General features: G+C 47.2%; 1 protein-coding gene across 3 annotated transcripts in view; it reads left to right on the forward strand.

The window, feature by feature from the left end:
• ACSL6 (acyl-CoA synthetase long chain family member 6) overlaps window positions 1-22,847 on the forward strand; it is a 60,371-nt gene that overhangs the window by 23,340 nt on the left and 14,184 nt on the right. The window contains exons 1-13 of one of the 3 annotated variants that reach the window (XM_037397836.1): window positions 3,129-3,193; window positions 3,520-3,740; window positions 4,886-5,000; window positions 7,304-7,368; window positions 7,759-7,860; window positions 8,005-8,104; window positions 8,651-8,829; window positions 9,351-9,383; window positions 10,361-10,412; window positions 15,430-15,503; window positions 18,326-18,403; window positions 21,037-21,171; window positions 22,277-22,411. In XM_037397836.1, coding sequence (XP_037253733.1) covers window positions 3,139-3,193; window positions 3,520-3,740; window positions 4,886-5,000; window positions 7,304-7,368; window positions 7,759-7,860; window positions 8,005-8,104; window positions 8,651-8,829; window positions 9,351-9,383; window positions 10,361-10,412; window positions 15,430-15,503; window positions 18,326-18,403; window positions 21,037-21,171; window positions 22,277-22,411 — 1,344 coding nt within the window. In that variant the 5' untranslated portion in view covers window positions 3,129-3,138. Of the gene's footprint in view, window positions 1-3,128; window positions 3,194-3,519; window positions 3,741-4,885; window positions 5,001-7,303; window positions 7,369-7,758; window positions 7,861-8,004; window positions 8,105-8,650; window positions 8,830-9,350; window positions 9,384-10,360; window positions 10,413-15,429; window positions 15,504-18,325; window positions 18,539-21,036; window positions 21,172-22,276; window positions 22,412-22,847 lie in introns of those variants that run through there. The other 2 variants (XM_037397835.1, XM_037397837.1) reach the window with 2 other exon arrangements.

Raw genomic sequence — 22,847 nt, forward strand, 5'->3', positions numbered from 1 at the left:
TCGATGGCCCACGGTGTCCCTGCCACCCCCCCAATAAGGGGCATATACTCCATGCAAACCCAAGGAACACTATGCCCATCACTTTGTTCAAACCAAATACCTCCTAGCAATTATAAATAATTTTTAATTCCGTATTGAAGCATTGTATCTTTTCAACAGATGAAAACCACGCTGTTGATGTCTCCAGAGCATTTTTCAAAATCTGGGTACTGATGTAAATCACACCTGATACATGTGAAAGGGCTGTAAAGTCAGTAAAGGTGTGACCACGCTTTCTTCATGATCTGTATTATGATACAAAGATGAGGGGGGGACTGGAGCATCTCCCTGATGAGGAAGGGCTGAGAGAGCCGGGCTGGTTCAGCTTGGAGAGGAGAAGGCTGAGAGGGGACCTTATCCATGTCTCCAAATATCTTCAGGCCGAGTGCCAGCAGGACGGGGCCAGGCCCCTTCCAGTGGCGCCCAGCGACAGGACAAGGGGCAACGGGCACAAACCGCACCACGAGAAGTTCCAGCTCCACGTGAGGAAGAACTTCCCTGCCCTGCGGGTGACAGAGCCCTGGCACAGGCTGCCCAGCGAGGCGGGGGGGTCTCCTTCTCTGGAGACATTCAAACCCGCCTGGACGTGGTGGGTCCTGCTCTAGGAGAGCTGCTGCAGCGGGGGGGACGGGGTGAGCTCCAGCGGCCCCTTGCCGCCCTGGTCCTGCTGTGACTCTGTGATTATAACAGAAGTACTTTTATTCCTGTACTGTAACAGCATCTGTCTTCAAACACTCATTCTTTTTATTGTGACCCTGACTTTCACAATCATTTTGACATTGCTACAAACTCCAGATGCCCATGGATGCCCTGTACCCCTACAGATGTACAGAAGGGCCTGGCCCTGGTGCTCCCCAGGCAGCACCCGCAGCCGAGCAGGGCAGAAGCACGTGGCTGTGGCCGGACATCCCCCCATGGCAGTGCTGCTGCTGCTTTGCTGTTCCCACAAGCATCTTCCCAGCTTTCCACTTTCAGGTTTGCTGCACAGGTGGATGCAAAACACCGCTCACAGGCTGGTGTCGAGGGAGTCATTCTCAAGATCTCAGTGTAACCACAACCATGGTAAACTGGGAAGCTACTTTTGGTGCAACAGGCTGTTTTTCTGGGAGCAGGCTGTTTTAAGTGGGACTTGCTGAAATGCTTTTGCACAAATAGCTAATTCATCGGTAAATGAATAGCTCCCTCACTGAGCTCTCCTACTTTTTGCAGCTTGCTAGTAAATGTGTGTTTGGCAAGCTGCTTTTCACAGCCTGATGTGGAGAAGGGAGAAATCAGCACTCTGTCTCAGTGCATCCTAATGTTGCACCCATGTAGTCGATATCTTACCAGATGTGGAGTTTTCTGGAAAGATGCTAAAAGCTCAGGACAAAATTACCCCCTGGGTGGCTATTGCACAGTAACATCATCTGGATGCTGATCCATTTGCTGTGCTCATTGCAGCTGTTCTTGGAGAGGCTGGTTCTGGTCCCAGAGGGTTTGCTCAGTCAGGAACTCTTGCGGGGGCAGAGGTGGCTGCGGGATGCTGGGCTGGCACTGGGGTGCAACATCTAGCCCAAGGGATGACTGGGCCAGAGCCCATGTTGTAGCCCAACAACGGGTGAGGTTAATTGTTTGCTGTGAATTTTTTTGCTCGTGCAAACTTGAAAACCTCCTCCAGAGCCTTGGTGAGGGGTGCCCCCATGTTTGCTCCAGCCTCCAGAGCTCACTTGGCACAAATAGGGGAAGAGGCTGTGAGAGGGTAGTCCTGACCTTCCACATAACCCAGACACTGTTCCCAGGAGGAAAAAAGCTGGTTTGTGTTAACGTCAGTGGTGGCATTGTGGAGGAAGTCTTGGCCCTGCCACGGGAGCGAAGCCCCCCTGTTAATCACTCAGTAACTCCACAAGCTGGAGCGAGGCCAGAGGGTGAGAGGAAAGGGGCTGCCTGGGCTCCTGCGGCAGAAAAGCTTTCTCTTTAAGATCCTGATTGCTGGTAAAGTCATAAAGAAAGCTGTGGGGCTTAACAGGAAACCTTAACTGTTTGGATTCCCTCCTCTACAGCATCTGCTTGGCTTGTCCCTTGCAGGGGTGGCTGTTACTGGAGATTCCCTGCTGGGGAGTTGATACTGGCCTGTTACTGTAAATACGAGTTACTTAAAATGTTTCTTGTGTACTCAACACCCAAAGACAAGTCCCCTGAGGACAGCCTCACTTTGTGCCCCGGGAGCAGTGAGCCGGCTGCTTGGCTTCTCTTGCTGGTGCCCGTTTCTGTACATGCAGAAGAGGACAGTAAGGCAACCTGCAGCGGCTGTGTTTGGAAAGATGCCCCATCAGCTGCTTGTCCTCTGCTTTCCCAGCGAGTAGTTCCTGCTCTGTGAGTCTGGCACAAGGCAGACTGTACGTATGGCAGAGACCTGCCCTCCTTGCGCTCACAGCAAAACGATGCTGGCAGGTATATAGTGAATGAGATGGGGACAGCAGCATTATCCTGTGTCATAAAACTTGTCCTATCACCCATCTCCTCTATGCACAACCCTCTGGAGAAAAGGTTTTTTCTTTGCTTTGAGCACTGTTGGAGCAGTTCAGGGGCTGGCAGTGGGGGCTGGGGGGTCCCCGGCTGTCCCACTGTATCCAAGGAGCCGAGGCTGCAGCCTTTCCCTTCTGGTGCCGGGACGGCACCCTGCAGGACTGCCCGCTGGGGAATGCCCTGGCATTTCCCACTCCAGGAGCCACCCATCTCTCCAGGGGAGCATCCGGAGACAGTGTGTCTGGCAGGACGGCAGGGTGGGGACCCTGCGCTGGCGTGCTCTCAGCCTGATACCCTGGCACTCCTTTATCCCCACTCGGCAGCTGTTTGTTGTTTCTTCCAGGAAATGTTTAAGCAATGAAATGAAATTTTCCTTGGCTTCAATCACCTATAATTTACCCTGATGTAAATCATAAGGAACTTGAAGTCGAGAACATGAAGCTGGCACAAGGGCAGAAAGCGGTGTTTCAGAGCGTGTCCGCACAGCGTTTTGCACACAGAGGCACGCTGGCTTCGCCCCGTTCCACCTGAGCCAAGGGCTTGTGGCTGGAGCTGGTGCCGCACTGCCTGACCCTGCCAGGGGCTGTGGTCACCATGCAGCCCCCCTGCTGCTTGGGAAAGGCAGATCAAGCTCCTGGCAGCCCTCAGGGTACAGTCATAGCTGGATCCTAGAGCTTGTCACAGCATCTGTCTGCTGTAGCTAACTGCAGCTGCATCCCCTAATGTACATTTGTATTCAGTTCTCCTTTAGAAGTGAGTTGGCTGCTCCTGCTCGCCCTTGTAGGGATGCTTCCTCCTTTCTTGTATCTCTTCCATAGATGCTGTTCTTCCCAAGTGAAGGTCTGTGGTGGTGGGCGCCCCGTGGGTCAGCAGAGCAGTGTGTTTGAAATGGCTGACAAGGGAAAGTATGTCCTCCCCATGCTGCCTGCGCTCGTCCGGCAGCCTGACCTGACAGCATCCTTCTGGCTCTTGCAGAGTTTGCCGTTTCGCTCCTGGAGAAGATGCAGGCTCAGGAAATCCTGCGGAGCCTGCGGCTCCCTGAGTTCGACGACCTCAGCCAGTTTTTCCGCAACCTGCCAGCCACAGCACTGGTGGGCATTGGTGCCTTCGCAGCCGTTGTTGCCTACTGGTTTGCCAGCCGGCCCCGGGCCGTGAAGCCGCCCTGCGACCTGCGGATGCAGTCGGAGGAAGTCGAGGTGAGGCCAGAGGCACCCCGGCGGGAGCAACTGGGTTCCACCGGTGGTTTACATGCCTGGGGATGCCAGGAGGTGCTTTTGTTTGGTTTTGAGGGCTTCTCAACCTCATCCTGAAATCAGTTGTGTGATGCACTATGCCAGGGATCACTTCACTCCTTAATTCACCTTTTGCTGTAAACTGGAAAGCTAGCCTACAGCCCATTAATTTATTCTCTTAGATTTTCGGCAATGTTTTGGTCTTATTTTTGCTTAGCCATCCATGACCAAATATTACAGGAGCTGCCATGGCATGGGAGAAACCACTGAAAGGCAACAGCTGATAAGATCAAATCAGCTGACACATCTTCTGTGTGCCCATTACCGAGTCTGCTGTGGCAAACTTTGTAATAATAAGAAAAAATAGACCTGAATCCATGCTTAGAGGCTGAGGAGTTATTAATTTTCATGGCTGTAAAAGGTTTTAAAGTTTTATGAAGCTGCTCTGTTTTAAAGAGAAGAAATATTTCTGAAAATTGTTTCCACTTAAATTAATATCTGAAAGTATGATGGGAATTTTTAAAGCCTTTTGTCATGTCCCCTCTAAAACGCTATTGCCTCTAATTCCAACAACTTTTAAAAAGGGTGGGAGAAATCTACATTTTCCAAGACAGTTTTCCCCTTAGGGCAGCTGTGGTTCGGTCACGCTTGGTGCCTGCCTCCCCTTGCCCCCTCCTAAGCCACCACCGCTGAACCCACCCGCTGGGCTCTGGCCTCTGCTTCAGCCTCTCCTTGGCGTTGGTCTAGATGTCCTTGAGAAGGTGTCCGCGGTGCCAGTCCTGGGGACCTGTGGAGCCCAATTGCTCCCCCAGCACATCCCCACTCTGTTACTTGCGCATTTATAATTCCCCCTCGAATCTCCTTGGGAAATACCAAACAATGAGGCAGGTCAAATGCTCCTCTCTGGGCAGGTGGTTGCCCATGTCCCTGGGGCACTGAGGAGGATGTCCCGCCTCCCCCATCCCTTTGGGTGTTGGGGCAGGAATATGGTGGTGGCTTCAGAGGTCTCTCTGGCATTTGGGGAGCTTTATGGTTGTGGATTTCCCCATCTCCCGCCCGCCGGGCAGTGCTGATGGCTGTGTCACTTCGTGTCTTGTCATGTTGCCCAGGGCCTGGCTGGGGCACGCCGGTCGGTGATCGGGGACAGCCCGCAGCTGCTGACACACTACTACGACGATGCCAGGACCATGTATGAGGTCTTCAGGAGGGGATTCAGCATCTCCGGTGAGAGCGCGGTGATGAGGAGGCCTTGGGGCAGAGGTGGGGAGAGGTGGAGGACCAGGCAATGTGTAGGCTTGAATGAGGGGGCGCTCAGAGGCTTGGGGAAGCTCAGAGGGCATAGAAGCTGAGAGTGTGTGAGCCCGTAAAAGTGTGGGAGGCCCAAATGGTGTAGACACCCATTCAGACTCAAAAGCCAGGGGAGCATGGGAGGCCCAAAAAGGAGACGGAGGCCACCAGAATGTGGGAAGCCACAAAATTGTAGAAGTCACAACAGCAAGAGGCTGAACGAATGGGGGAGGCACAAATAGTGAAGAGGCTGAAATGTGTAGGACTTCCCAAGGGTGCAGGAGGCACAAAGCATAGAAGCAAAATAGTGTGGGAAGCTGAAGGAGATATGATTGCTGAAGGAGAGAGTGAGCCCAAAAGCGTGTGGGAGGCCAAAAAAGTGCAGAAGCCCAGAGACTGTAGAGCCTAAGGGAGTGTGGGAGGCCCCAAAACTACAGAGGACTATTATATGTGGGAGGCCAAAGCACTGTGGGAGGACCCAGGAGTGCTGACGCCAAAGGCTGAGAGGCCTGAATGCTGGGGTCCAAGAGATGTGGAAGGCTGACAAGTGTAGAGGTTGAAAAGGTGTAGGAGACCAAATGAGGTATAGAGGCCAACAAAGGTGGTGGGAGACCGATGGGATGTTCAGCCTGATAAAGGTGTGAGAGGCCAACAAGGTTTGGGAAGCTAAAAAGATGTGGGAGGCCAATGAGGTGTAGAAGCTGAAAGATTTCTCGGAGACCAACAAGGTGTGGGAGGCCGAAGAGCTATGAGGTGTCCACTGAAACTTGAAAGACCCAAGGAGTGTAGGGTCCCCAGACTTGCAGGAGGGCAAAATACTGTAGAGGCTCAGAGAGTGCGAGGCTGAAAAGGTATGAGAGGTCAAAAGAGCCTATGAGGCAAAAGTATTGTGGGAGGATGAAAAAGGGTGTGAGGCTCAGGGAAAGCGGGAGGTCCAGTGGGAGTGGGAGGCCTGAGAGGCAGAGGCCGGGGAAGTGGGAGATCCAGAGAGTGGTAGGTCCAAGCAAGGAGGATACCCAGCAAGGGCAGGGCAGGTGCTGCAGCCTGTGCTGCCCATGGTGATGTGGGTGACACTTTTGGAGCGTGGGGGGTTTAATTAGGGTTATTATTTGCAATGTGCATTGTTTTGCCCTTAACGCCATTGAATTTTACTGTGAAGTCTCTTGGTACCACGAGATCTTTTTGCTGCTGCTGGCAGACAGCTTAACATCCTCAGTTTTGCAGCATTGGCAAAGCTCATTATACATTATTCATTTCCAGAATATTTGTGAATACATTAAATGGGGCTGATCTGGGCATAGAACTGTGGAACACAGCAGAGCTCTTCCTCTGCTGCAAACATTGATACTTAGTGCTGCTCGTTGCTGCCTTTTCATCACTTACTCATCCAGCTCACTTTTTGTTCCACAATAGGGCAGGGTGAGGGACTCTGGCAAAAGCTCTTAGGAAGGCTGAGCGTGGTGTATCGCTCCCTCGCCCTTACCCCATGATCAACAGTACCATCCAAGAGCTCTCACACACTCGTGAGATGTCATTTCTTGCTCCAGAAAGCCATGATGACCCTTCCCTGCTCTTCTGTAACTCTTCCTGTGTTAGCTGCTTACGACGTCCTGCCTCACTGAACACAACAATTTCATTGTCAGGTTAATTTTTGGTACCACCAAAAGCCTCAATGGAATTACAAATATTCCACCCTGCAAGACAGGGGTAAATAAATAACTCAGTAGTTAGTATGGAGGGATGAATCTTGTGCAAGTAAGTACAGTTAGTAAATCAATTAAACTTTTCAAATATTCATCCTGTCACTTGGCGCTGTGCGTTGTTTTACCCTCTTCCAGAGTAGGCTGTGCTAAAAATGGCAGTTTTCACTTTGAAGCTTTTAAATGAAAAGGCAGTGAAAGCAGTAGAAGCTGGTGTTTGGGATGTAAGCCCTCATCAGACGCTGGTGCTCACACTACCTTTGGAGAAGCCTTTTAATGAGGCTGTTCAGGGGCAAACCGCTGGTGTCTCCTCTGCGAATGAGGGAGGAGCATTGAGGCGACTGGGAGATCCCTGCAGCTGGTCTCCCACTAGCTGCACTCATGTTTTTAATTTGATTGGGCTCTCCATGAGCTCTGCCCCAGGAGCGAGAGCCAGCCCCAATAACAGATTTACTCTGAGGGCTCCGCTGCACCCCTGCAGCGTGGCATGTTGACCCCTGGCACTGCCCCTGTAACTCCGTCATTCTGCTTGTCTTCCAGAAAACGGCCCCTGCCTGGGGTTCAGGAAGCCCAAGCAGCCCTACCAGTGGCTGTCCTACAAGGAGGTGAGCTGAACACGAACCCCCCTGCAAAGTCCTCCCCCCTGGTGCCCGGCAGGAGGGGTGTGAGGGCGCTGTCAGTAACACGCACGCGCTAGCCCAGGGGGTGCTGATGGTGCGGGGGCTCTCGGTTTCCCCAGCCGGGCACACCCCAGCTTTGTATAGGTGTGTCAGCTTTCGGGGACCCGCTCAGTGCCACAAGCCCACTCTGGCTGGCAGCACCGACATGCTCCAAGGCCATGGGCATCGCCAATCAGAGTTCAACTGCTGGGCAGCTACTGATGGCTTGTGATACTGCAAAAAGCCCTGGGCTCTTAGATAGAATAATTTGAGACCCTCCCCATACATGTTAGGCCTTCACTTATTTTGTTATTTCTTATATACCTCTTATTCCAGGTGGCTGAAAGAGCAGAAGCTCTGGGTTCAGGCCTTCTTCAGCAGGGCTGCAAGCCTTCCACAAAGCAGTTCATTGGGGTCTTTGCTCAAAACCGTCCAGAGGTGAGACTTTAAGTTCAACTTGATGCTGTATTGATAACGTTCCTGCCTTGTGAGCTTGCTCTGTACTTGAAGCTTGTTCTGAAGTGTGCTGTATCTGCTCCCATGGCCCCGTTCTCACCTTCGTGCTTCCATGTCCTCCTGCAGTGGATCATTTCCGAGCTGGCTTGCTATACCTACTCCATGGTGGTGGTTCCCCTCTACGATACCTTAGGTCCTGGAGCCATTCGTTACATTGTCAACACAGGTAAAAACAAAATTAATGTAATCTTCTCGGAGATCAATTTTGTTGCTCAGAATAGTGTATTTTCTTCTGCTTTCCAAAAGACAGGTGATTATAGTCACTCAGTGTCTTGAAGTTACTTAGAGAGGATTTTGGGGAGCGGCGTGTCTCCATGCAGGGTCAGGGCTGCCTCTGCCGCGTTTCCCATGTGCCCAGTCATGCACAGCCAGGGACGGGGCTGCTCTGGCTGCGGGAATTACTCCACAGCCACCCACTCGTGTGCTGCTTCATGATTTGCTTCCTAGATTTTTTACCCCACATGGTGAGCAATTTCAGTTTTTTGAGCTGAATCCCAGAATAATTGTAGATGTCAGCTACAGCTTTGGCATTGATTTAGGTTATCTAGAATTGCAGTAGTTTTCTAAGAGAAATATATGTTATATTCTAAGACTTCTAATGTTAGCCTGAAGTGGATATCGGGACTGATGCAATGTTAGCTATGAACCAGCAGCCAGTCTTGCTTTAAAAAAGATTTACCCTAAAAAGCTTGTTTGGCTGCTTTTCCTCCAGCTGACATTTCCACAGTCATTTGTGACAAACCTGAAAAAGCCAGAATACTCCTCGACCACGTGGAGAGGAGAGAAACCCCAGGTCTGAGCTCCATCATCCTGATGGATCCCTTTGAGAAGGAGTTGACGGAGAGGGGAAGGCGCTGTGGAGTTCGCATCCAGACCATGCAGGAGGTGGAGGTAAGTTTGCTCTCCCTCTTCTTTTACTATATTTTGTAGTTTCCATAAAAATACAATGAAGTATACAGGGACTCATGAACTATGTGGCAGGTTCAGTGCCTGGAGAGTATCAGCTTGTGGCTGATACTGCTGATCAGTGCAGTTGCCTCTTAGTGTTGGTCTTTGTTGACAGGCGAGCCAATGTCTCAAACCTTCCTGCTCAAGTAAGATATCAGCTGCGGTTTAAGCCTGCAAAGGGGGGTTGCTATTCAAGCCACTGTCCTCCGACGTGTAAGCCTGCAGCCTCACACTTCTATGAAACAGCCTGGATCCAGCTCAGCCAGCCCAAGCACTACTTGAAATCCAAGAATGGTGTTGCAGTTAATGCAAGAAACTTTGGATAGAAAAGATGACCTAAATGTTAGCCACAAATTTTTCTGCTCCAGCTCATACTCCCCTGTAATGGTTTGCAATTATTAGCAAGTGAGTTACACCACAGGAATTAAAGTGGGAATCATTTTTGTTTCTTTAATCTCTTTCAGGACTGTGGCCGTGAGAGTCGACATGTGCCTGTGGTGAGTGTTGGCATGCTGCTTTTCCCACTTATAATTGCAGCTGGGTACATTACATTTATTTCCCTGACAAGAGAGGGAAGGCTTTGCTCTGGGCAGAAGGAACCCTGTGTGCCGTCACCCTCTCCACGTGGAAGGTGGAGGAGGAGCCCAAGGACTGTCGATAACACCACATATCTGCGGTGAATGGTTACTTCGTACCCTCCACCTGGGACACTTGACTGACATAGTTCATCCTTGCTGAATGTGTTAATGGGACAGTAATTAAATGCCATTGTTAAGCCACACTAATTCCACTACTGTACCCAAGTGGCACTAGGGGAATGCGTTTGCACTTCTGGCTTTTCAGTGGGGTTTCTGTAGCTCAGAAACACTACTTGGCAGTATTTCTCTGGGATATTTTTTGAAAATTGCATTTTTATTTTTCACTGGATGCTCATACTTCCAAAAAAGTGCAAAACTTCCAAAAGCAGCCCCTGATTTTCAGGCTGCTTATTTATTCATTCATGACCCAAAATAGCACGTACATGCACCCAAAATATTCTACACTTACTGGTAACGAGAGCAATCAGCAGCTTCGGGAAGTTGTCCCCTGTTGTCAATAATCACATTTCCAGAATTTATCTGAAAATCAGTAAATTATCTTAAGCTTTCCCACACGCCTCCAGGTATAGACAGTGTCTTTGAAAATACTAACTGCAAGACAAATATTCCATCAGAGTCTTCATACACTAAAGCATGCCCTTAGTGTATGCTGGAGCAAAACATAAGGGAGGAATAGAGTCTGCATCAACTGAAGAAACCTGATAAAAAGAGTTTTATGAGGGTCTCTTATATTTGCCAAGGGGAATGAAAGCTTTTTATGGGAAAGCTGAAATATAAGTGGTTTGATCTTCAAGTTTATACGATGACAACTGTCTACCATTGACTGTTCTGCATTTGATTGATGTGATTTTCTTATTCTCCCTGTGTATTTCTAGCCTCCTCGGCCAGAAGATCTATCGATTGTCTGTTTTACTAGTGGCACTACAGGTAACAGAAGAGGCATTTTAATTTCATAATGTTAGAATAGATTATGAAATGAATTATTAATACCACCTCAATATGTGCAAACTTGCTGTTATACTGCTATAGCAATGATATTTCTATGCATTTAAGAATATATATATTTTTTTCTGTAGATTGCAAATCAAAAATAATGATTAATTTAATTTTCACTTGAATCCCCTGGCATACACTTTGGAAGAATGATTTTCCAGTTCTCTGGAAATCTGCCCATGTTTCTGCTTCTCATTTTGCAGTGTTGTTGTGAAGAGCTTGATTGATCAGTATTTATCTTCTGCAGGTGTTAAAAAAAAAAAAAAAAAAAAAAAGAGAAATGCAGGTCCACAGCTTTCCATTCTCTGTATCCTAAGCCCACTGATGTCCCCAGCACCTCTGTCCCCTCAGCAGCGTGCCCCAGCGTGCTGGTGTGTTGCCCACACCCCTGGGTCAGCCCTCGGGGGTGAGGCTGGGTAGCCCACCCTGCCGGGACTCCTGTGCCACTGGCCCCTTTTTCTTGGAGAGGAGCACAGCATTTTCCTGCCTGTTCTTAGCAGATGCAGTGATTTCCAGACCCTGGTCTTCATATAGCTTGCAGGAGTTTCCTACTCTTGAGAACTCAACCTCTGTAACATCTACCAAAAAGCTACACAGGCAGGCGGCACAGATGCACAAGGCATGATTGCTTGGGAAACTGCTTTTATACTTACTGCAGGGAAGCACCATGCTCCATGGGCTGCTGGAGCAGCTCTTGTAGGTTCACCTGGGCTCTCAGGATTGCCTAACGCTTGGTCCTACCCCAAAGCATCCTCAGTTTGGCCTCCACTCGTTCAGGCAAGCAGAAGATGCCTCTCGACACCAAGGGAGCTGCTCGTGCTGCTCAGCCTGCAGAGAGCAAAGCCTGCGGATTAGGCTGAGCAAGGGGGGGCATCGTCAGCTTCCACCTCTGCGGAAGACTTGTACTACAGATCAGGTAGGCAACTGCTTTATCAACTCCACGTACAAACTCAAAATGTATTAAAAAGTTTTGTTTTTTTTTTTACCTTCATGCATTGTTCTTAGTGTTGAGATCTGAGCGCTTCAGAGTACCCAAGGTTTCACTGTGTGAAAGGAGCCTGTGGCTTTGCTCTGTCCCACAGTGGGAATTCCTGAAAGGGAAAGATAGAATCCAGTGCAGGATACGGACATTGCAGCCATGTACCCTGTGAGCGCCGGCTGTGCCAGCGCAAAGTGGCCAGACACAAACGGGAATTACAGGAAACCCAAGAAGCCATGCTTGCAGATACAGCAGGGCACAGTCTGTATGGGGTTTTGAAGTGCAAAGTAATTATTTTTTCAAGTCACATTTTTGCTGATATTTTTATTTCTAAATAAGAAATTCTCAATAGAGAAGGGTTTTCGAAATTATCTTTGCAAATGCAATCATGGGCCGGTTTCTGACTTTGTGCTTTTCTTAGGAACATGCCTGAAGTTCCAGAAATAGGACAACCAGGGATCTCATTTGCTTTCTCCCATCCAAACCAGAGATTTCAAATTCTGCAAATAATCTGCAAATTAACTCTCACAGAGTAATGCTTTGTGAACCACCCTCCACTCCACTCTGCTGGAGGGCTTTGCCCATCACTGTCTGGCTTTTCCAGGGGCTGCATCAACACTCTGGTCTGTTTTCCATGTGTTGTTTTGACATAAAAGGCTTGGCTTTTTGTATAGCCTACATCAGGATATTTTTAATGACTGGATTTTAGATTTTCTTCCAATAGATATGTTCTCAAGGCTTTTTCCAATTCTGAAGGGCTCTAAATACTTTTGTATTGTGTGAAACAATCTTAGCTATAGAGTTTGTAAACTGGAAATTGTAGAATAGGAAACAATTTTAGCTGTTTATTAAAAAAAAACAAAACAACAAAACAAACAAAAACAAACGAACAAAACCAAGCAGAAATAGACTTTAATGTGTGCTTTTCTTTGGTAGGACCAGATGTCCAAATGCTTCCCTGGGGAGAAGTGAGAGGCCAGGGTGGCTGAGCTCATATGACAAGACCAGCTTTCACCGTTGTACCAAGAAACAGTCAGCACTCAGAAGTGGGCCAAAGACACACAGATGTCTCCAAACCATCAGGGTACAATTTTTCATGCTGGCCATTCCAGAGAAGCAAACTATCCTTTCCTTAAGGATCCAACTGTAACCAATTGGATAAAAATTGCTTCCCAGTGGTTTCCCACAGTCTGCCAGTGGATATCCCTGAGTGCCGGAGGCTCCCAGCAGGAGGAAGGTGCTTACATCCCAAAATACTGATGGATCATGCCACCAAGTTAGTGCTGGAGCTGCTACTTGAAAGAGCCATTTAACGATGTGGAACAGGTTCCTCTGTTGCTTATGAGAACTGTCAAACCAGCCTGGCACCAAGATAAGGAGAAACTGCCATACCCGGGCTATTAACTGATGGGGATCACAGTGCGCCCGTTTCCATACGAACACACACAAGGCATGTCTTGACGAGGAAATTCAAACTTGAGAGCAGTGATACAGATCTGGCGTTGATTTTTTTATATATTTTTTTTAAAAAAAAAAACAGTATCAGTGCCACCTTTTTTTCTCTTGGAGTGGTAATTCTGGGAAAGGGCTTGTAGCAAGGGGCACCTGTTTCGCTAGGTTAACTCTTGAAACAAAACTACTGAAGAAGGTTAAAAATTCCCCAGCCCAAAAAGCTGCAGCTCCCCTGTGGCAGGATGGTTTTATTCTGGATTTCTCCTGGTGAAGGCTATCCTGGCTCTAACACTGCTGCTCTGCTTTGACACCATTAACGCTGTAGCCTGTCCAGGACACTGAACCTGCTGCAGATGGGACACAGAGGAAGGAGTCAGGACATTCACGCTGCTTCCAGTGTGTCATGGTGAGCTGAGCAGAGGTACTGAATTTGCATTAATGTCAGAGGTGGAGTAAGTAAATGAGTCTGAGGTCTCAAAGCATTTGAGAAACCTTCCAAAAGAAGTCTGAAGAGCTGCATCAAGGTGCAGGAGCCAGATCCGCTGTTTGTATAGCTGGAGGGCACAGTTTTGAATTTCCAAACCAGTACTAAGCACATCCCCTCCACCAGTGTGTGACCTGCTGGGTGCTGATGCAGAGAAACTTGTGCGATGCTGCGGGAGTATGACTACTTGTAGAGTTGCAGGGGCTAGACATGCATATTTGACTAGACACAAGTAAAATAACACGAGTAATTTCTGGGTTGTTGGCGTGTATTTACAACTGACATTAGTTTGTGGAGTTTTCTTGAGGTCTGGATCCATGTGTGCACCCAGCTGTGAAAACAGACACCTTGAAATGAAGCCTGCCTGGCTGAGCTGGTGCCTGCAAGCCTGTCTGGTACAACGTGTTAGGACAGGAGCAGTTGTGGTTGGCAAAGATGTCAGCCCTAGCTTCACCTCTGGGCTTCTGATGGCCTAAACACCCTCCTGTGCGTTGTGTTCATCTGCAAGTATTGGGAACGGAATTACTCAACGGCACCTGGAATCTCAAATACGGATTTTCACTAAAATACATTGTGTTCAAAATGTCCTGCTTCAGTGCAATAAATGTGTGCAATAATTACTACTTTTGTTTGGGGCCTTTATTTAGTTTTTTGAGAGGCTGAGTAGAAGCAATGTCAGTTGAGCTGGCAGGGCACAGGGCTCAGCACTGGAGCAGGACCTCAGCCAGGCTGTGCCACGTGGGTGCATGCCTGCACCCTAGGGCTGCCAGCCATGCAGCCGCAAACTCATCTGAATCCGAAAGGATTAAGCATATTTGCCTGTGCTGAAACTGGTTCACAAAACACCATTGCCCCTTCCTAATCTGAGGAAGCCAGAATAAAATTCTGGGCGATTTACAATTTTGCGAGGCTGTTGTATCCATCGTTGACTGTAAGAGCATGGCAAAGCCCCTGGCGCATCCCCGTGCCCTCCGTGCGGGGCTGGCAGGGGACCTGCAGGTAAAGCTCCTCTGAGCTGCTTCTGCACGGTGTGGCAGGAGCCGTGCTGCAGCAGTGTGATCGAATTAAAACAATCTGCTTAGAAACATGCTGAAGAGAGAGACTGGCTCTGTAATCTTTATTCAAGCTGAGCTACATCTTCTTTTTGGCAATAAACCCTTTGAGGGTGCTGAAAAAGGGACAGTTCCATGACAGAAGGACGTGCAGAGCCCCCATGCCAGCACTGCAAGCAGCGCGTTTCAGATGGGGCCCTTGGCTCTGGTTTTTGTGCCCTGAGGTTTCAGCCTGGGCATTTGCTGCTTAACAAACTCCCTATTTTGGTGTACAGAAAGATGTGTCCTGGTGCAAAGGGGAATTCTTGGCTCAGAAGAGAAAAGAGGGTGCAAAAGCAAATATTGACAGTGTGGAGGTGGCCACACAGGCAGCGGGTGAAACGCTGCAGGCACAGTGCCCAGCACTGGGATGTGACATGGGGGCTTTGCCGGCTCCATGATGGGTTTGGTGTGTCTCCAGGACACCTCTACACTGCTGCTGATAATATTAATGACTTTCCTTAACTGCAGTCTCATAGAGTCTTCTTGTAACCTGATTTTCACCATGTATTACTGGTTTTCTGCATTGTTTGGGTTATCCAGTGCACTGGCTAAGTCGGAGCTCAAGAGCCTTTGAGATGGGGTTTGTTGGTATTCCAGATCGTTCTTAGTCAAGAACAGCCAGCTGGGTCGGATGGCCGTGCTTGTCAAGTGTCTCCATCTGAGTGCTCTTATAAATTGCAGTTGGGCTATTCCAGGTGGAAACTTGCTCAGAGTCTCCAATAGAAATATTAGTGTTTGTCGTATCGTTTTGTTAAATTTTGGGTATTGTAGTAAGTGCTTTTGGTGCATGTTACTGCACAGAAATGACTGCAAAAATTACATAAGTTTTAAAATCAAAAAAGAGAACTTAATATTTTAACCATTTCTTGGTTTGGTTTTTGTTAAGCTTTTGGAAATTGTCTACTGGGTCATCTTTTAAAATCACTTTTTGTCTCCTTTCAGGAAACCCCAAAGGTGCTATGCTGACTCATGGGAACGTGGTTGCTGATTTTTCAGGCTTTTTGAAAGTGACGGAGGTGAATACCCTGATCTAGAAAATGTTGCCATGTGCAGAGTGTGTGGGTTAAGGTGTGCCCCTGCATGGGCTGGGAGTATGCTCTTGCAGATAAGCGGTGAAACGTCTTTTACTCAGAGGGCCAAATCCTTGGAAATGGGAGCAAGTCTGAGCTTACAGCACTGGAGGGCATTAAACCCCCTTTCCAGCACTGGCTCCTGGGCTCTGTAGGGCGCAAAGCGCTTCAGAGGAGCGGCACTGGCTCCTGTAAATCAATTAACTCCTTTTGAAGGATTAGGAGAGCAAACAAGCCCTGCAACCAGTGCTTGAGAAAAAGAGTACAGTGTCCGCTTGTGCTCTTGGTGTCCCGTCATAACCACACAATGCCCTCATTTCTGTCAAAGCTCTCTGCATATGGAGTGTGTGTATGTATAAGAACAGGCATGTTTTTTAAAAGAACGTTTAATTTCATTGATACTAAATTATATCTCGGTTTCTGCTATACATATTTTTTAAAAAGCATAGTACTAGCCAAATACCTATATAATCGGTTTCATGCGACGTGTAAGCTTGTGTTTAGAAATGATACAGAACACAGAATTGCTTTAGTACAACATATTAAGGATTTCATACGGCTTGTACCTAACAAATATAAAGAATCAATATTTTTTTTATTTAGTGAACAGGCAATTCTATAAGGTAGCCATGTAGACACAGGACAGACAATTTGGTACCTTCTACCCCTTGCTGGTGTTATCATCGGTGCGGAAAATACTGCACTCTTACTGTCTTAATCCTTGAATTTTCTGAGATTTCCAGAACACTCCTATAAAGAAACTTGGACACATGATGTGAGAAATCCCCCTGAACTCACGTGCTCACAGCTTGCGGAGTTTTGTTGGCTTCAGAGGCAGCGCGATGCGCAAATAAAAGCTGATGCATAGATAGGTCTGAGCTTCAAAGGGCAGAAAAAAACTAATTTAGAGGGAGCTGAGGGAACTTGGCATCTTCCAGGAGTGGCCCACAGAGATGGATTTAGTGTTCGCTGATGGCAGTGGGACTCTGTTTAATCTCAAAGGTATCAGATTGAGACGTAAGTCTGGTGTAAGGGGTTGCAAATTCGATAGCTTCTGTCACCAGAGTATTGTTGGCAAGAGTGTAAATGCCCATAGCTGATCCACACAACTGGGGCAACATCTAACCACAGTAATGAAATCGAACAAGGGTGCAAAATCCTTGAAAGCAGTATAAATTAATAAAATAAAAATACCTCAAGCTGAGTAGCACTGTAGATTTGCTGTTTACATGCTCTTGTGCCAGTTTTGCTTAGTTCAGTGATTTTTATAAATAGAAATTTTTTTTAAGTGAACCTAGAGCTTTATTATAAGGGTGTTCTCCAATGCCAAGAAACTGTTTTGATTTTACATTTAACTGGACAACTGTGCCAACCTGAAATACTATTCAATGTCATCATTTTGGTCCAATTTAAAACCAAATAATTTATTGTCTAGGCACTTAAAGCAGTGGGGGAAAAAAAGAGCAGCATAGCTGGTGATGCTACTGGTTTTACATTACTGTGCTTGCAGAAAATGAGGCCAATTTGAAATGATGTATAAATAGATCTGCAGGCCCTAATGGCTTAATTCAGACCGACAGACAAAATAATATGAAACTGGATGCTGAAAATGCCCACGTGGTCAATCATGTTTGACTTTACTAGGTAATGGTTGGGAGGGCATACCCAAATCTGACTTTCCCAGCTTTAACTTCAATAAAATATTCCCCGAGGAAGAACCTCCTGTGCCTCCATCCACCGCCATGTCCCAGGTCACGGGCTATCGATTCCATCACAGCAGTGGAGATGCAAAGTGGGTATAAACTGTTAATACTGTGAGCTAATAGATTTTATACCCATTTTCCACTAACCGCTGCCCTTGGTGCAAGTTACTGGGTAATCAAGCTTTCAGTTTTTCTAATCCATAATATTATGGCAAGCCTTACCCTTGGAAATGCAGGTCGAAAGGCTATTTTCCTTCTGGGGCATGGATCAGGTAAGGCTCTTGGGGCCCTTGTTTAGCCCTGTCTGCAAGAGAGCGTTAAAACCTTGGCAAACTGAAGCCTTTGGTCACTTTTATGTTTTGAATAATTTGTCCGGCCTTCTTTTTCCCCACTGCACCTGTCTGTGGGGCAGCGATAATGCCCCTAAAATCACATTTTAATCACTTAAAATTATGAGAAACACTAACAGAAGCCATTAATTGTTGCAGCTGAAAAAAACATCATTAATTTTTCCAACATCTTCTGATTCAAATCAATGATTAACCAAAGGAAAAGAAAAAATTCTCTAGCTGTGACTCTGGGTAACGCTGTGAATCTCTGACGGGCTCTGTGCAATGTGGAAAACCGATGTGCCCGTAGAGCCCCGCTGATTCCCAGGGGCTGCTGCAGGTTTGCACCAGGATCCTGCGGTCTGCGTGCGGCTGGGTGTGCAAAGCATGGTCTCAGCACCTCGTGGTAGAAAGCAGTGGATAAAAATGGGATTCTCTGTCAGGGTGAGCCTCCGTTTCCAGCGTGAGCTGTGTGGATACGATATGCCCTCTGCCATGGAGAGGCCTCTCCATTGCCCTCTGTGTACATCTCCGTGCTCTTTACTCCTCCTGCTAACTGAGCTTCATTGACACTGTGGCTTAACGCTTCACTTTGTATGCTGCACCCTTCCTCTCTTGACAGTCTTTACCCTTTTGCTCCTCTGGTGCCATTTTTCTTTTTATTGTTTTATGACTTTCTTGTTGTCTTCCTGTCAGTGTTTCTTTCCTTTCTGTCTCCCATGCCCTTCACCTGCAGAAAGTGATCTTTCCGAGACAGGACGATGTGCTCATCTCCTTCCTGCCTCTGGCTCACATGTTTGAAAGAGTTATACAGGTAAGAAACCTGCCTGAACTGACGAGGCCTCGTGGGGCTCCTTGTGTTTTCTTCCAGAGTCAGTGGTCTCCTACTTGTGAGGATGTACACATTTCCTATTTGCCTTTAGCACACATGTTTGAGAGAATGGTACAGGTAAGGTCCTAGTGTCAGTGGGAATCACCTTTTTCCACGCGGAAAAAAAAAAAAAAATACTAAATAACCAGCGATATCTTGTAGCACTAAAAAAACTTGTACTCCAGAAGTGCCACGTGCATATCACCAGGGCCTGGTCTCTGGTCTTGGTGACATGGCCGTGAGTCCAGAGCGATTCCAGGAGAGTTTCCCAGGCTCTCCAGCTTACACTGGTGGCTCTGAGATTGGAAAACAGCCCTTCATCAACCGGCACCGTTTTGGGGGCAGCTTTTCAAAGCGCTCTAGGATCAGGTATCGGGGGAGTCAAAATAATTTCGTGATGTTTTCTCCACCAGCTAAAATCCTTTTATTGCGTAAATAACCAGATCTGCAAAAAACCTGCAGATATTGAAAAAGAGGAAACTAAGATCATGGTGTGACACACGTGATCCTCCTGGCAGGGCAGTGTACGGCAGGCAATAATGGGGAGCCAGCATCCCTTGTAATAATGGCAAATAGAAGTGCTAATGCATGCCGGCCCGTGGAACTGACCTTTTACATCTCTTTCTGAAAAGACCGGTGATGATTTGTGCTGCAGCCAGTGTGTTAGGCAAGTCAGATGGGACGATGGCCTCCGTTCTCCTGGCTTGAGAGCCTTCAAACTCAAAACTGATCCAACAGGGGAAGGTTGGATCTGGAGTCAGTTGCAGCTCTGTGCTTTCTCTGGGAGGACTGTTTCGGGCTGAAAGCATACTTTTTGAGTCAGACAAGCATCCGAATATAAGCCTCCCACTCCTTAGTAACATCTGTGCCAGAAATAATATATTCTGCCCTGTTAAAAATCTTGCAAATTGGAAGTGAAAGTCCATGAAAGATTTGGAAAATTACAGCACAGCCTTTCCTTCCTTGTAAAGCAAGTTGGTCGGTGTGCCACCACTCTTCAGGCAAACCATTTTGCAGGCAAGGAAGTATATAACTATTAAAAAGTCATCTGATAGGGGAAGGGGGTATGTGTGTGAAATTAGAAACATCTGAAATAACCTCATTGCACAGGATGTTGCCATATTGAAAGGGACAGGCCTCCAAAGGATGTTCAGGTTTATCCTCCCTGCTAAAAAAGCTCATTAATATAAAGGTATTTCTCCAAAATGCTAAAAAGTAATTTTCAAAAGCATTCTGAACGGCAAGCGCTGTTTCAGCATCCCTAGTTTTAGCCAACATTATTAGTTCCTGGAACTTACAGTCAAAATTATACAGATACATTCTTTAAAGCTAAAAATTTCTAGCAGTTAGTTTTAATTCCCAACAAGCACGCTGATTATATTTTCCCATTATTTTTTTTAATGCACGTGCAGTGTAAAACACAGGTTTGGCAGCATGATGTTCATTAAACCCACATGACATAAAATTCCTGTGGTTTCAGCTGATGGAGGCAATCTCTAACTGGATGACAGAGCAGCAAGACTGCTCCAGTTACTGTTAGAGATTGTTAGGGGTAGCACAAAAAGACTTAGGTGTCTCTTAAAGAATTTTAAACTCTTTTAGTTATCTGGGGGAGACAAGCCCACCAAAGGGAGCTGATGTTCCCGGTCTACCCCTTGCAGAGCACGCTGGCCTGGGCTCAGGAAGGCTGGCTCGGCTTCCCGCATCACAGGTGCTGTGCTGAGGACGCCTTCTCCTGCTTCCACTCTGAAAGCAGGGTAGTGATGCTGGTCCCCAAATGCTCTCCAGGGATAAACCACCAGTTTTCCCAAGTTAGTGACTAGTCCTCTGCAGGGTTACTGACTGCCAGAACTGCTGCTTCAGCTGCCAGCTGGTGCATCACAGGCAGCCTCCCCTGCCCCATCCTGCACGTCCAGGTCTGCTCTGATCCCATCTAAGTGGCCTGTTTTCTTACCAAGTACAAAACTTCTGGATCTGTTGTTTCCATAGAAGTAAAGCACCTTCTACAAAGTGGGCTTCTATTTCTGAGATACAGGCTCAGGCACTGTATTCTTAACATAGTCTATGTTGTTGAATTTAAACAAAACTAAAGTATTAACATCTAAAAATCAGCTGCTGCTCAGTATGTTTTACGGTGTTTCTTAATATGCGTTTTTATTGACAGTAGGTGCTCATGCTGTGAGCTGCTGTGGTAGGTCTGGGCTTCAGAGGAGAAGTTCAGATCCAGAATCTGACCGTAACTTGGACTTCTCCACCCCCGTGTGCAGGGATAATAAAGGGAATAATAAAGGGATAAAGGGAAATCCCTTATAAAAGCTTTTGCTTCCTTCTTCTTCCAGAAACAGTGGCAAATTTGGTGAATGCTGAATTACCAGTACTGAGAAGTGCCCAAAGCTATCCATATATTTCTATTCAGTGCAAAATTTACTGTTACTTTTATATGTATTTGTGAAGCCCTGTTTTTCCTATCTCGGAGAGCAGAATTTCAGGAAGGGCACTTCTGCGCTTGGGAGGGATGCTCTGCCGTGGGAATTAAAAGCAAAGAGGTTACATGTGTTCTTTTTTCTCCTTGTCAGTCTGTAGTTTACTGCCATGGAGGGCGAATTGGGTTCTTTCAAGGAGATATTCGTCTCTTGTCTGACGATATGAAAGCATTGCGTCCAACCATCTTCCCTGTCGTGCCACGGCTGTTAAACAGAATGTATGATAAGGTGAGTTTAATTTTATCTTTTTGTAATCATAAAGTTTATGTCCCTTTTGTACTTAGGTGACAGAATTCCCTTTGTCACAGAGATTCCCTGAGCAGATGATACTGTTCCTGCTTTGCTGCAAACATGTTCTTACCCTGCATAACTGATACAGCTGCTCCGATCTGTAGGTCTGTATTATGTTGATTTACACAGACTGCAGACATGGCTATTCATGTTAATATGAAATTCCTCTGTGTTAGCATCTCGCCCTGTTCTCACTGAAGTCACTAGTGACATTTCCAGAGATGAGGGATTTTTTTCATTACAGAAACACCAATCAAACCTGGATGCACCAGGACTTGTTGTGCCCTTCAACCAGTTCTGGAATTGGAATCTCTCTTTCTGGTGGCAATAACAGCTGAAAATCAGGAACTGCAAAAAGATTGTGAGGATTTAGGGAGTGTAAATGTGAGGTTGGCCTTTGGATCTAGAAATCTTTAAAACTAAGAGATGGTCTTGAAATGTGTTTAAGACAGGCATGTCTGGTCATCATGTTAAATCTGTTTGACCAGCTGGGAATATTTATTCCTCAGAAGATTTATCCTCAAAGATGAGCTTAAGGAAAAGCTACTGATTTACTTTTTCCCCAAGGTCAGGACCATTGGATCAGGGGTTCTGGTGCCTTATTAGAGGGATGGGCACTGGGGGTTTCTTGTTTGTGGAGGTGTAGTTCATGCTAGTGATGAAGCCAAGGTAAATGCATCCCCCACCGCCGCTTCAGCCAGCACCGATACCTGCTCTGGTGTTCAAGTTGCTCAGATGGCATGATTTCACTGAATCCTATCACAGAAATCATACAGAAATAGCAGTCATATAAATGTAGTCAAAGCCTATGCTGTCCTCCGCCCTCTTTTTGGCTCCCCAAGGAACAGCATGCACAATAGCAAATGGAGCGAAATAAACCACTCCTCCCCCCGCCCCCGCTGACGAAGCCCTAGCGTAGCCTCATGGCCCTGCACTGCTGACCCAGCTGTGCCCCGGTGGGATGTGCAGCTGCAGCTCTCAGAGCCACTGCTAACGTTTTCTCTCTCCCGGTGCCACCGCCGGCCACCCTGCGCTCCCGCAGATCTTCAGCCAGGCAGACACATCCCTCAAGCGCTGGATTCTGGAATTTGCTGCAAAACGGAAAAAGGCTGAAGTTCGAAATGGGATCATTAGAAATGACAGCTTGTGGGATAAACTTTTCTTTAATAAAATACAGGTAAGCAATTTAAGAAGTGAGTCTGAAGTCCAAGAATTGTTATTTCTTGCAGCAGTGCCTGGTTCTCCTTGAAGCCAGCGTGGGCCGCTTGCCCCATGGTGAGCTGCGGGCAGCTGCTGCTCACGAGCAAATAGAGCGAAACATTGACAAGAAAAATGAAATGGATTGTGCCATTGGGTTGTTGTTCCATTAACTTTTGCCACATTTCTTTATGCATTTATTTTAAACACTGTGCATAAGATGCCAAAATTTCAGTTCTGTTAGGATTTTCCAGTGGGGAAGGGAGAAGCACAAGGCAGACTAAGACAGCTTTTGCCACAACACCCCCTGTTTGCAGAACAGGACCCATTTTGTGCAGCTCCCGGCTACAAGCTGTGCCCCTGTCCAGGCACCGAGCAGGGATGCGATGCAGTGCGGAGGCACATGCCCTCTGCCC

This window comes from Falco rusticolus, chromosome 8, assembly GCF_015220075.1.
Source record: "Falco rusticolus isolate bFalRus1 chromosome 8, bFalRus1.pri, whole genome shotgun sequence".
Lineage (NCBI taxonomy): Eukaryota > Metazoa > Chordata > Aves > Falconiformes > Falconidae > Falco > Falco rusticolus.